The sequence below is a fragment of the Kryptolebias marmoratus genome, linkage group LG11 (genome assembly GCF_001649575.2).
Source record: "Kryptolebias marmoratus isolate JLee-2015 linkage group LG11, ASM164957v2, whole genome shotgun sequence".
Classification (NCBI taxonomy): domain Eukaryota; kingdom Metazoa; phylum Chordata; class Actinopteri; order Cyprinodontiformes; family Rivulidae; genus Kryptolebias; species Kryptolebias marmoratus.
Genome location: NC_051440.1, coordinates 25,419,008 through 25,432,144, shown reverse-complemented (window position 1 = coordinate 25,432,144; position 13,137 = coordinate 25,419,008). Strand labels below are relative to the sequence as shown.

The 13,137-nt window shown below is 43.8% G+C and overlaps 1 protein-coding gene across 2 annotated transcripts in view; it reads left to right on the top strand.

Moving 5' to 3' along the window:
- The window catches only part of hipk3a (homeodomain interacting protein kinase 3a), a 26,683-nt gene extending 15,532 nt beyond the window's left edge, over nucleotides 1-11,151 (top strand). The window contains exons 7-18 of one of the 2 annotated variants that reach the window (XM_037978070.1): nucleotides 419-505; nucleotides 1,059-1,243; nucleotides 1,356-1,521; nucleotides 1,741-1,864; nucleotides 2,009-2,103; nucleotides 2,365-2,516; nucleotides 2,602-2,763; nucleotides 2,839-3,198; nucleotides 3,899-4,060; nucleotides 4,139-4,407; nucleotides 5,329-5,468; nucleotides 6,285-11,151. In XM_037978070.1, the coding sequence (XP_037833998.1) occupies nucleotides 419-505; nucleotides 1,059-1,243; nucleotides 1,356-1,521; nucleotides 1,741-1,864; nucleotides 2,009-2,103; nucleotides 2,365-2,516; nucleotides 2,602-2,763; nucleotides 2,839-3,198; nucleotides 3,899-4,060; nucleotides 4,139-4,407; nucleotides 5,329-5,468; nucleotides 6,285-6,821 (2,439 nt within the window). In that variant the 3' untranslated portion in view covers nucleotides 6,822-11,151. Of the gene's footprint in view, nucleotides 1-418; nucleotides 506-1,058; nucleotides 1,244-1,355; nucleotides 1,522-1,740; nucleotides 1,865-2,008; nucleotides 2,104-2,361; nucleotides 2,517-2,601; nucleotides 2,764-2,838; nucleotides 3,199-3,898; nucleotides 4,061-4,138; nucleotides 4,408-5,328; nucleotides 5,469-6,284 lie in introns of both variants that reach the window. The other variant, XM_037978069.1, reaches the window with a different exon arrangement.
- Nucleotides 11,152-13,137: the final 1,986 nt, after the last annotated feature.

Sequence of the window (13,137 nt, the reverse complement as noted above, 5' to 3'; positions counted from 1 at the left end):
GGCTAAGAGCTAAAGAAGCAGAGCGCAGGCTAAGAGCTAAAGGAGCAGAATGCTGGCTAAGAGCTAAAGAAACATGTATTTCTATGGGGTAAATATTTGTAAATAAGTGTGAAAGAGAGTACTTAGATTGTAAAAAAGCAGAAAAATAATATTTCTTAATGACGTCGACCCTTCTATCTGTTTGTCCTCTTCGGCTTTAAAACCTTTGACCAGACGCTCAGAGTTGCTAAATATTTTTTATTTTTTTGACCTTTTACTTCTTTTTTACGGAAACAAATACAGAGACGCTGTAACTTTCAACTCAAGCTGCTTGCTCTGACTTTTCTTCTGCCAGGCTGTTATATATAAAGTTAAATTTACAAACTATAAATGCATATTTTGGAGATTATTGATCCCAGTATTCCTGGTGTTCCTCCAGACCACGGAAGAGCACGAGAAAGAGACGGGTCTGAAATCCAAAGAGGCCAGAAAGTACATCTTCAGCTGTCTGAATGACATCGCACACGTAAGTCTCATCGGATTATCTGAAAGAAATTTAAACAGAATTACTCTTAAATAAAGACTGGAACTTCATGGAGAGAGTGCATTTTGTACGTTACTGCTTGAGAACCTCCAGAAGTCATGTTATCAGTGATATAACCAGGAAGTATGAGCAGAAATTAATCAGAAAGTCAGTGGACGTGGAATTAAAGTCTGGAATCTAATCAGGGTTCCTTATATTTAGAGAAATATTACTTTTATGTCTGCAAAAGTAACAAAACAAAACCTGTAGGTGTTTAATAAGCTGGATGTTTCTCTGGACTTCAGGAGGGGGTTGTAAACAGATCCTCACAGAATGTTTTTAATGTTTTCTGTGTTTGTGGTCCAGTCAGACAGTCTGTAGTCACTGAGTCTGTTTATTCTGGGGACCCGAGTACAGACCTGTCCCAGATGACCTCACGTTCCTTCCCTCTTACAGAAATCCTTTAAAACGCTCCCATTATTCAATCTGCTCTGCGTTTTTAATGCCTGGGTCAGTTGTTCACAGCGTTCTTCTCCCGTGCTCCTCGCCGCCTCAGGTGAACCTGGTGCTGAGTCCTGACAACAGCGATATGGAAGCAGAGAAGGCAGACAGGCGGGAGTTCGTGTCTCTTCTTAAAAGCATGCTGCTGATCGACGCCGAGGAAAGAACCGTTCCCGCCAGTGTCCTCAATCACCCATTCCTCACTATGACTCACCTGCTGGACTTCCCCCACAGTAACCAGTAAGGCCGCCGCGACACGCTTCTGTTTTCGTCTTGTTTTTCCTTTTTTCGTGGTTTGACCTAAACAAACGTTGCATTTAACTGAGTTGCAAACTTCCCTCTCGCCCCTCAGCGTGCAGTCGTCTTTCCGCATCATGGACATGTGCCACAGCTGGCCAAGCAACGCCGTTTTTGATGCTCTGAACCAGAACACGATTCATTTAACCCGGCCCCCCCTGGGCCCCGCTGTGTCCTCCGGCCTTCCGTTGGGCTACAGTAACATCCCGGTCCACACTCAGGTGAGGTGTTGCTGTCTTGTCCAAACATCACTGAGGACAGAGATTATAAATATGGATCTGTGTGCCGTGACTTGATGCTTCTGGATAATACGAACTCTCGCTGTATAATGATGGCATTCATATTTTTGTTATGAAATGACCAAATCAGTCGTATTATTGAGTGTTTTTCTTCTGCACCTCCAATGCTTCTGTATTTTCTGTATCTCCTCTCCGCTGCAGTCTATAACCCAGTCGGCTCCATCCGTGTTGCATCCTGGGATAGCTCTGACCACAGGGAGCGCTCAGTTCGGATGCAGTGATTCGTTCCCGCCCGCTCTTCTTATTTGTCCTCCCACAATGCAAGGTGTCCAGACATTTTACGCTTTTCTCTACAATTACTTCGCTTAAAACAAAAAGACTGAAAATTTTTTTTTTTTTCTTGAGGGATTCTTTTAAATGTACAAAAGTGTGGTGAATATATCTCATCTTTTTTATTTTTTTGTAAAAGGTAACCTGAACCAACCACCAACCTATTCTGTCCCTATGGTAACTCAAGCCCCGCCCATTCAACCTCTGCCCATGAGGCCAGGTGTAATAGCTCAGGTAAGGTTCTATAAGCCGTGTAGTTATGGGTTTGCGCCCGCCTCAGCAGCATAATAACACGATTACGTCTGAGGACGACCACGCCCGTCCTCTAAGCCTCAGTTTGTGAAGTTTCAGGACTTTGTGTCGCTGTTTTCGTGGATGGAGGATGTTTTTGCTCCAGTCTATAAGCGTTTTTGATTTATTTTTGAACATCTGCTGACCTTCGACATCATAGATGGTTACATAATCTCTGATTTTCTCCCCCCTTTCCTGTAGCAGGCTTGGTCCAGTCGGGGTCAGCAGCTTCTGGTCCCGGCAGCCTGGCAGCAGATGGCTCCCGTGGGCCCTCCTCCCTCTCACCCACCTCCCCCGCCTCCTCCCTCCTTGACCGGTGACTCCGCAGCAGGTCCGCCGAGGATCAGCGACTGGGGGTGAGTCGTCCAAACGTTAAAGCCCGGGAAAAGTTCCTGTTTTTAAAAACGGGGGTGTAAAGTTTGGCTTGTTTAACTTTAACAGGAAAGTGCGCCCTCACAACGGCCACTATAATGCGATGATGCAACAGCCGCTCCTGACGAATCAGATTCCAGCCCTCTCTGCGCATCAGCCAATCAACATCGGCATAGCTCATGTTGTGTGGCCCCAGCCATCCAGTAAAAGGAACAGACAAGGACACAACAGGTAGATTCTGCTCCTACGACACATCATTACAGCTGATTTATGTGTATCTAATATATAAATTACTCCATGTGAAAGGAACCTGTCCCACCCCACCAACATCCACATATCAGCATGTCGATCCCCCAAAATGGCGGATGTTGTTGGCCAGGCAGTGGCCGGGAGAGAGCAGCCTCAGAGGGAGGTGCCCCTGGTGGAAACCCGGCGACCGGAGGTTCAAAACACGAACGAGGAAGAGGACGGCACGGAGCACGAGGAGAGCTGCTTCAGAGAGGCGGCGCCGAACGGCAGCAGGCAGGCGGATCTTTCCAGGCAGCCGCAGCGCGATGTGGCGGTCCTCATGGCTGACACCCCGAGCCCCGCTGCCAGCGTGATCAGCATCCGCAGTGACCTGAGTGAGGACGAGGAGGGAAATCCTCAGGGTTGTCATCTGAAACAGTAAGTTTAATCAGGATGAACCGTAACAGAATTAAAGGCAGCATCTTACCTCCTGAATGACTTGGGACCTTCCCAGGGTTCTTTCGAGTCCCGGAGGAGGACAGTCCTGTCCCTTAACCTTTCAAAACACTCACAAAGTCGTTGTATGCGTCTCCAACCCGACTTTAGAGCTGCAGGAAACGTGTCCAAGACAAAAAGCCATGCTGATGATGATAAATAACTTAATAAAACACTGCTCCAAATCTGCCTATCTTCATTTCAAAAGCAGATTAAATCATGAATGTGGGACAAAACTAGTGGAGGTGTGAAACAAAATAATGTGCACAGCCAAGAATGCAGTTTTGCAAACTGTGTGCACAAAAATTGTTTACGATTTTCAGAAACTAGCCTCTTTAATTTAATCTCAATTATAGGTTATGTCCAGATTTTTAATTCTCATTAAAATATATTTGTTCTGTCTGAGGACTTCAGATGTCCCATCATGCATCAGTCCTGTCAGAAGGAATTTATAAACATTCGGCCTTCCGTGCTCCTTAAACTGGTTATCTGAAGGATTTGGATTAAATTTGAATGAAAGGCAATAAAAAGTGTGACTTTGACAATAATAATAATGTTGTTGTAGCTCATGTAGGTCTTAAATTTGAATCCGGATGGTCTCTAAAAGGTCTAAACAAGCAAACCTGTCACGCTCTGCCTCCAGATGTAAAGACGAGTGTGTGTGTGAGGCCTGCAGGAACACCAGCGTGTCGATGGAGAGGGTGTGTTCTCTCAGCAGCCCCGACAGCAGCCTCAGCACCAGCTCGTTTGTCTCCAACTCTCTGCAGTCCAGCCCTTCGGCGTCGCCGTGCAAGAGGCCCAACAGGTAGGCTCCGACCCGCAGAACCGCAGGCCGTCAGAGCGGCCCGAGTCCTAATGCGTCCGTCCGCCTCTCGTTCTTCAGCATGTCAGAGGACGACGGCCACGAGAGCGGCTGCGACACGGTGGAGGGCTCGCCCACGTCCGACTCATCGACTTCCCCGCGCGGCAACGGTGCCTACCGTTACCTTAACAACAACAACCGCCCCCCTTTGGCCGGCGTGCTGGCACCCCTGAGCTCCCCCGCCGAGCAGGACAGGAGCCCCCGCGGCATCAGGACGATGGTCGTCCCGCCGATGAGAGTTCAGCGCAACAACAACGCTCAGGGCACAGAGGAGCGTTTCCAGAGAACAGGTCAGAGAAAGTCTTTACTTCACTTATGATTAGTTTGATAAAATATTTAATTTATTTAAATGAATTGCCTTTTTTCTTTTTTTTTTACCACCGGTGCTTCGGTGGTATCTGCTTTGCAGGTCAAATGGAAGCAGTCGGGGCTTACCGCCCCCTAGTGGCTCATAGAGGCATTAACAGGTGATCGAGAGACACCAGCAGAGAAGTTTCTAACCTGTAGCCTTTTACTTTTATATGCATCTAAAGCTGGCAAGCCTCTGACATGCCCCGTGTTTTGGTTTTAATGGCTTTCCCTCCATTAAAGTTGCAGCTGATTTTTATGGAGAGTTTCTGTTCAGTGCCGTGAAAAAAAAGTCTCACTTATATTTTTTGACAAAACCGAACAAAGCTCAGATCCCTGACTGAACATTTTTCTGTAGAGGACTCAGAGGAGCAGTTAAATGATTTCTCAACCTTTCAGTTTGCTGTGGAGGGAAAGGAGGATGCATATTATTTGGTACTCGGCTAAGACCTGATTTAACTCCCCTCTCTGCTGGTTCTCGTTGTGCAGCAGCAGAAGTTGCCTGAGGACTCTGATGTGAGATCAGTTTTAACTTTTCTGTTCTCCTAAAATGTTTATTTCTTATAAATATGATGGTTTAAAACTGGATCAGATCAGAGTCCAGGGATCGACTGATTTTATGCCCCTTCTGAGTGCCGACCGTCTTTCTTTTCAAGGTTTTTAGTTTTGTTTATTGCCAGATATTTCAGGACTTGTATTTTAACTTGGAGCATAAGTTTATGAGTTTTTTACCGTGGCATGCATTCTCGTTTGAAGCCTTTTTGTTCCCCCTTCTCTCTCTTCAGCCCTGCAGGCCTTGCAGGCAGCTCCTCCCGTCTGTTTTCTGTCTCTTTTCACTGATTCCCGTCTTCTGTCTGCTCCAGCCTCAGAGTCCTGGTCCCGGTCCAAAGGGCGCTGCAGCCTGGTAGGACAGCAGAGCACTGCCTCCTCCGTCCCCCTCTTCCCGTCCGCCCCCATCCTGTCCCGGCAGCAGCAGCAGCAGCACCCTTTGGGCTTTGGTCAGGTCAGTCCAAGGTTCTGTTTGAGTCCTTTAGTCGCCGTCAAAGTGAGTAAAACATTAGAATCTGTTGGTTCTGATTCAGAGAGCTGCAATCTGATTAGAAAACAGCCTTAATTATCTGCAATTATCAGGTTTGTGAGCAATCATCATGTTTATCCAAAACACTGAAACTGAAATACGGAGAAAGATATACAAACTGAAATGACTACGGCTTATTTTACAAAAATAAACACTAATTTGAGTATTTTCCTAAACGCCATAAACCCTATAAATCACAGGACTAACAGTAGATTTTAAATGCCTTAAAAACTGGATATTTATGCACAAATCAGACATTTCAAAGTCATGTTCTGATAGTTTCAGCTGTTATTCACTGACAGGATTCAGACAGAAAAAAGAGGTGAAACACGAACGTGTTTCTGCTACAGGAAGCTGCGGCGACTTATTGGGACAAACTTCTGATTCTGATTGTCTGTCGGTGACGCGATGCATCTAAAAATAGATTATAGCCCCCCCACCCAAAAAACTGTATCCAAGTAGACCTCGGACTGGAACCCAGAAGTTGAAGCTGGATCGGGGTTCCAGTACACGTTTTAAGTCCCGCCCCCTCGGTGTAAATGAACGGGTCACTTCCTTTCTCCCAGATAATTAACTTCAGGTGATGCCTCCTGTTGACTCCTGTAGTTCAGCTGTTTGTTGTACGTCAGAGAAAGCTCATGTGCTGTGGCGGATGTGTGCGGGGGAAGTAGGCGGAGCTTAAAGCTGCACAGACTGTAACAGCGGCGGGTGGTTTTTAACGTGTTTGTTTTTCTCCGTCAGGTGCAGCCGTACGGTTCCAACCTCAGCAACAAAGAGTGGAACGGCAACTACGGGCCTCTCCGGCCGCACGCCTTCATCCCGCCTACTGTCCACACGCACACCTTCGCGCACCTGCACCACAGCAGCCCCACGCACACTTCGGCTGCCCCCCACGCGCACACCCTGCTGTCCTACCCCTCCAGCGGGCCCCTCGCCACCGCCCACCACCCCATCCTGCCTTCTCGCCCCCCTCCTCCCCCTCTCCTCCAGCACGGCTTTGGGCTCTCCCACCCTCAAGGTGGCGCTTTAGTTCACCAGGTGACCCTGGGCATCGGCACCCACCCCCACCACCCCGGACACCCCGCTGCCCCGCACAGGCTCCTCCCCTCCCCGACCATCAACCCCCACCACCAGCCCGGCTACGCCCACCACCCGCACCAGTTCAAGCCTCCCTTTCCTCCCCCGCCCCCTCCTCACCCGTACATGGCGTCCCCGGCCGCCTTCACAGGCTTCCCCCTGAGCCCCACCAAACTCAGCCACCAGTTTTCTTACATCTGAGGCGCCGGGCGGAGGCGCAGCAGCACCTCCTGCAGCGGAGGCTGAAGGGGAAATGGAGCGGCGCCGCCACCTGGGCGGGGAGACCCACCAGCAGAGCACATAAGGAACTCCTGTGATGATGAAGAAAGATTGGACTGATTGGTTCACAGCACCTGTAACCCGATTGGTTCGCGTCTCGAGCGGTCGATCATGTTTTAACTTCCTGTAAAAATCGCAGAGCTTCAGGTGAATGAATTCGTATTAAAACAATAAGGAAATTCTCTTTACGAGCGCGTGCTTTACGGGTTGCCTCCTGTCGTCAGTTGGAGTTGTTGCTGTCGGCTCGTTCCCTTTATCCCGGCTGCCTTGTAGCACGTGCATGCCCGTCGAGCCACCGCGGCGGCTTGAAACCCGGATTAAGCTCTCCCGTTTTCCTTTTTTTTTTTTTTTTTTTTTTTTAACGATAACCGCTTTTTATCCAGTGCCTTACAAGCAGAGTCTACGACGTGGCATCAGGAGCACGCAGATTGTACATTTTAAAACGGGCTTTTTGCAGCACTTAACCTCCGGACTCTGAGGACGTCGGGTTTCTTAACGAGGATAACGTGCGTGGGTTTATTTCACTGTTGACAAACGTCAGACTTCAGTCTGTTTTCTAACTCAGAGTCGGGGTTTATTCTATCTATAGAGGCTGCACATATAGGGCTTTTGACTGAATTAGCTTTTTATGTACATAAAGAGTGATTTGATATTTTGATAATCAACTTCTATTCACTATAGTACTTAATTCATAACAGTATTGTCACTGTTTACTGTAACTGCAATACAATCTAGATACTCTGGGTTGCTGTGTTTTTATTGTCTTGCATTTAAGGTAGATTATTAGATTCTGGGAGTGGGATAGACTAAAACAAATATATGTTTTTACTTTAAACTGCTTCTCAGTGTTTGAAGTAACCTATCAACTTAACAGTATCATTGCTGGGCTTTTGAGTATTAGTTGTTGTGCGACGAAGCTTTTGTCCCCGTTTTGAAGCGTGTTGTCGGTTTTGAGACATTCCTTCAGGGTGGAAGCATAGCCTTGGGTTTTTACTCGTTTCTGTTCCGTTTTGTTTTTCGTGTATTTTAATATATTATTTGTAGTGGAGTTTGTTTCTTTACCCGTCGTGCCCGCTGGCGTTTCACTCCAATCAGCACCAAAGACGATTTGTTGTTAATCATTTCTGAAGCACGGTCGATGATATTTCTTTCACCTCCAGCGTTTCGTTGCAGCCGTCGATAATGGAATATATTGTGAGATCTCTATTTTGAAAACTGAGGTTGAGGTTTTTAATTCTTTTGAGCTTTTTGTTTGGTAAAGTTGTATTTGGAATGTATAGATAATAAGCTGCTATGTACTGATTATCTGCCACTTCGTAGCTGTGAATTTAGAGGATTAATCTCTTTCTCGCCTGCATTCTCTCCTCTGTATTGTAGTTTTGACAACTAGATACAACATAAGTGGATTTTATTTTGATCATAGAGTATATTGAATGCTACTCCTTTATGCTAGTGCCTCTGTATATTGGCTTTGTTGTTTTGAAGTGATTGTAAACTGCTGTATTGGAAGTTATGTTTTCCTTTTTTTTTATTTTGTTGCTTTTTGGTGTGCGTGTGTGTTTTTTGTGTGTATTTAGCATCAGTATTTCAAACGTAGGCTGGGTTCACTCTTTGATTCTGTAACCAGTGTGATGTATTACCGTTTTTCTTTGGATCACGTGGCTTTTTATTTCCGTTATAGGACTGTATTTGCAACTCTTCGTACTGTATAACTAGTGCCTTTCTTCAACCAGTGGCTGACAGAAGACGTCTCGATATCAAAGTTTAAATTTTCTGCGGGGGGTCAGATCCTGTTTCCACGTTACGAAACCCCAAAGTTGGTTTGTTAGTCTGAAAACAATCTTGTTTTGTTTATTTTTACAGAATCCTAAGAAAAAAAACCAACAAAAAAAAAACAAATCAGGGAGTTATATTCACCAGGAACACCGTGCAGTACTGAAAAACAAAAAGGCCTGAATTATTTTCACAAATGCAAAGCTTTATTCTCACACCGTGAATGTATTTGTGGATGTCCGATTTAGGTTTGCAGACGAATTATTTGTTGCATTTTTCTTTTTTTTTTTGGCTACGCAGCATTTTCTCTCATTTTATGATTGGGATGTTGATCGTTCTTGTATGCAGCTAATTACCATTGGTAGATATTAAGTGTTTTCAGCCAGGGTTCCTTTTAAAATGCTTTACCATCACTCACTTTTAGTTCCAAAGTTGTCCCAACCTGATCTGATTATGGCATTATAATGGTTTTGTTGTGTTAAGAAATGGGTGTATTTTCTGTGCTTGTCTAATACGCTACTGTTTTGATGATTTTTATTTTTTATTTTTAAGTGGATGCACTGTTTAATCTTAAAGTGCAGCCTAAGATTTGCGTCACGGCGTCGTGTTGTGCACACAAAATGTCGTGTTTTTTTTAAAAACTGTGGCGCGCCGCCTCGTGTCTGTCCTTTTATGCCCCTCGCTGTAATCCCCCCCATCCACCATTTTGGTTCCTGAAAGATAATCTCGCGTCCTCGCAGCTTTACGCTCCATCAGAGACGACGGAGGTGGTGTCTCTCTGGGCTGGAGCAGCATTCATGAAGCACTCCTGTGAGCCTAATGACCCTCAGGAGGGAGGGGAGGGAGATTAATCATCCACACTCCCCCTGATGGGAACCGAAACGTCCTCTGGTGCAGAATTTTTTTAGGATTTGGCTTTCATGAATCTTCAGGGTGTCTCCAAACATTCGCTGGGGTTCTCAGTTTCCTCGGATGAGTTCCAGAGGCTCACAGTCCTGCTTCTTGGGTTCTGAACGTGTTTAAAAAGAACGATTCCTCTTAAAGTAGTCGTCGCGAGCGTTTGGAGCCCACCTGAATGTTGTCGTGGGGCATCTCCATCCAGTCAGAGCTTCATTCTGAGCTCTCCTCTGTCTAAAAACCACCTGATGAGAAGTAATTATTGAAGAACTAGTCCACGCTGGCCTCTCTTCGGTTCACCAGTCAGGAATATCAGGGATATCCAGAATACTGAGAGCTTATCTTTCTCACATGAAAAAGTAACTATTGAAAGGTTTTAGAATATATCTATTTTTTTAGCATCTGCGTCTAATTCTCTGGAAGTTTAGCTTTTCCCAGGCGCTTCGAATGCATCACAGCCCTCCTTTCCTAAATTTAATTTGGTTGTAATTATTTCTTTGCTGCCTGATTGTGTGACTGATCAGAAGACTTTACACCAGGTTTTTTTTTTTTTTTTTTTTAAACTCGAGCGACATCACTTGTTTTAGCTTTCCGTTAATTGTTGTTCTGGAGCCGGACTGATGTTAAAAAGGCCAGCGGTAAGGATTGTTGTTCATCCCAGCGAGGGGTCAGAGGTCACAGTTGACCACTTCAGTAGGTAGTAATTAAACATTATTACAGTGACTGAAGGTGGATTTATATGTTAATCACAATAAAGCTCCAAAATTTCACCATATTAAGCTTTGGTCATATTATAAACGTGTCGGCTTTAAAGACGGGCAAAGAAATAATGTGCGCAACCAAGAATACAGTTCAACGAGTTGTACACATGAGAATAGGTTGTGATTTTCAAAACCACACGGCTCGCTGGTCGATTAGTCGAGATTTTCCTGCAGTTTTGAGCCTCCAGCAGCCCCGGCCCAACGAGACGCCACCTTTAAGCAACGAAACGAGCCTCAAACTGCTTTTAAAACACGAGGAAATCTAATTCAGCCCCTCTGAACTATTAGCAATAACCCAGAGTTGGGTTTAGACCTAAATCTTCTTTTATTAAACACCAACATATCAAATATATCCACAAACGAGCATTTTGCTTTTCTACCGGTCAAAAATAATAAAAATGATTTGGCTCCTTTAAACACGATGATTTGGTTTCATTTAGGCACAGCCGTGGTCGCAACATCCAAACTGTTACTGTTTTAAATACGTGTCGATTTGTGTGGCTTTATGGTTTTACTCTTTGATTTGTTTTGTTTAATCTTAAAAATGCTACTCTAGTGTGACTTGTAGCAACTGCACTGTGCAATATACAACACGAGGACTGGGAAAATGCTAATTGTTTGGATGTTATGTGTGTCTTACCAGTTTGCAGTCGTCCCTCCCCCCTCTAGTTCTCAGTGAGTTTCAATGTGACCAAGCCTTATGTACTTTGTCACAAAAAGCGGGTTCCTTCTTGGTGACTCTTATTGGTGAGTGTCAAATTATGAATTTATTGTGTACTATGTTGAGATTCACTTTGAATTAAAAAAAATCTTTTGCTTCAGTTGCTGTTTTCTTTGCTCTTTTTTATCATAAGTTTTACGGCGATAAAATGCGGAGGCACAAATGTTTATTTTCTATCATTTTTATGTCCTTTCGGGACCTCGTTAGGACGGTCATTTTCATTCTCATGCCCTGCAGATGGAAGCAACCTGGAAATTAAATAAAACCTCTAACTCTTGGAGCTTTTTAAAACAAGAATCGTCCTCTGTTGTCGAAAAAGGGGAAAATCTGTGTCCACATGACACTATACATAAAAACACACAATTTATTCAGTGATATTAATATTATTTGTTTTTATGCATCTTTAGGAAAAGACTGAGGTTTGCTTTCTCCAGCCTGATCACTAGATGGCAGCGTTTAAACACTGATCCTTTAAATGTAGGAATTAAACCTGTATAATTCCTCTGTTATGGCTTTAAAATAACACCTTATTTCTGACGTTCTGATGTCGATACCCCAAAACTGTTTTTTTTTTTAATTCAGCCAATCGTTTCAGTCGAAATCTGAGTTAAGATCTTAACCAAAATATCCCAAAGAGGTTTAATTTAAGTGCACGATAAGCCAAACTACGTTTAAAAAAAAAAAAAAAAAAGAGCTAAAATACAGACAACTGCTCATGCAATGCCTTTGATTTGTTTTTTCGTATAGTTTTCTTTATGTTCTGTGCAAACAGACCTTTAAACCATACAAGCAGTTGATGATAAGCAAAGACCCAAAACTATATTCCAAGCCAAACCACGCATTACCCGGCATTAGGTATATTTTATTCTTGGCAGGAACAGCTTGAAACAGTGAGGTTTTTACATGTGAGGCTTCAGTTTTGTGTTTGTGAGGTAAATAAACCAGCAAAACCTAAAACATCTGTTGGTAAATTTCACTTTTTGGGGCAATTGTTCACAGATGGTGACAAATATAAGTCTGTTAATTCAATTTGAATTGTTTTTTTATGAATACAGACAATAACAAAGATTAATAGAAAAGTAGTGCTGACACATTTACATCAGCAGGAACCAACTGTGACAATTTAATTAAAAATGTTTGCAGTGTTCAAGTCTAAAACAGTTTTTTTTTTAAATTTTTTTAAAAATGCGTAAATGAAAAAGCCAGCTTCGTGATGTGACGTTGTCCACCTTTTGCCCGGTGAAGTGGTCAGAACCAGAACCAGAACCTGGTAAAGACGGGTTCGCTGCGCCGGAGCGGCTGCTGTTCCTCCAGGTGCCTCCAGGGGGCGCCAACGCCCCGCTGAACTCAGATCAGCCGCAGAGCGAAGCTGCCGCCATTTACAGCTTGCCGCCATTTCCGGTCTGCTAAATAAACATCTGACTCTAAACGAAAATACTAAAAATAACTCCCCTGAGGTAAGTGTAGCCTCTGTTTATCTTTTGATAATGTTATTAGACATTTAACTGACTTGTAAACTAGCTTTAACTCCGTCTGTTTTTATCAATCCACCGGAAGCTAAGCTAATTTAAATTAAATTCAAGTAAAAGTCCGAATTACAACAAAGTAAACTAATTAGTACTTGTTACAAAACAGAGTGAAAGCTTAATGCTGTTGACATTTTTAAAGTAATTTACAACAGCTTTAAATTAAATGATTGTTTTGTTTGTTTACGGTGCAGATATTTACAAGTATTTGATTTATTTTTTCAGTTTTTCGGCCTTTTAATGCCTCTTATTTGTCACTTTTGTGGCGCTGTTGTAGTTAGTGTTGTGTTGTAGTTAGTGTTATATATATATATATATATATATATATATATATATATATATACAGGGGCAAGGGGGGCTTAGCCCCCAGGAGATGCACAGGATGTGAGCAAACGTAGTGGGCGAGAACAAAATTTCTCAAACAGCTAACAAAACCTGAGTTGCTTTTCCACATTTTTGGACACATTTAACAGATACCTTACTGTGTAAACATTTTAAACAACCAATTATATTTTTATTCAGAACATCAACAAACAGGAAATATGTTTACAGTTTTAACA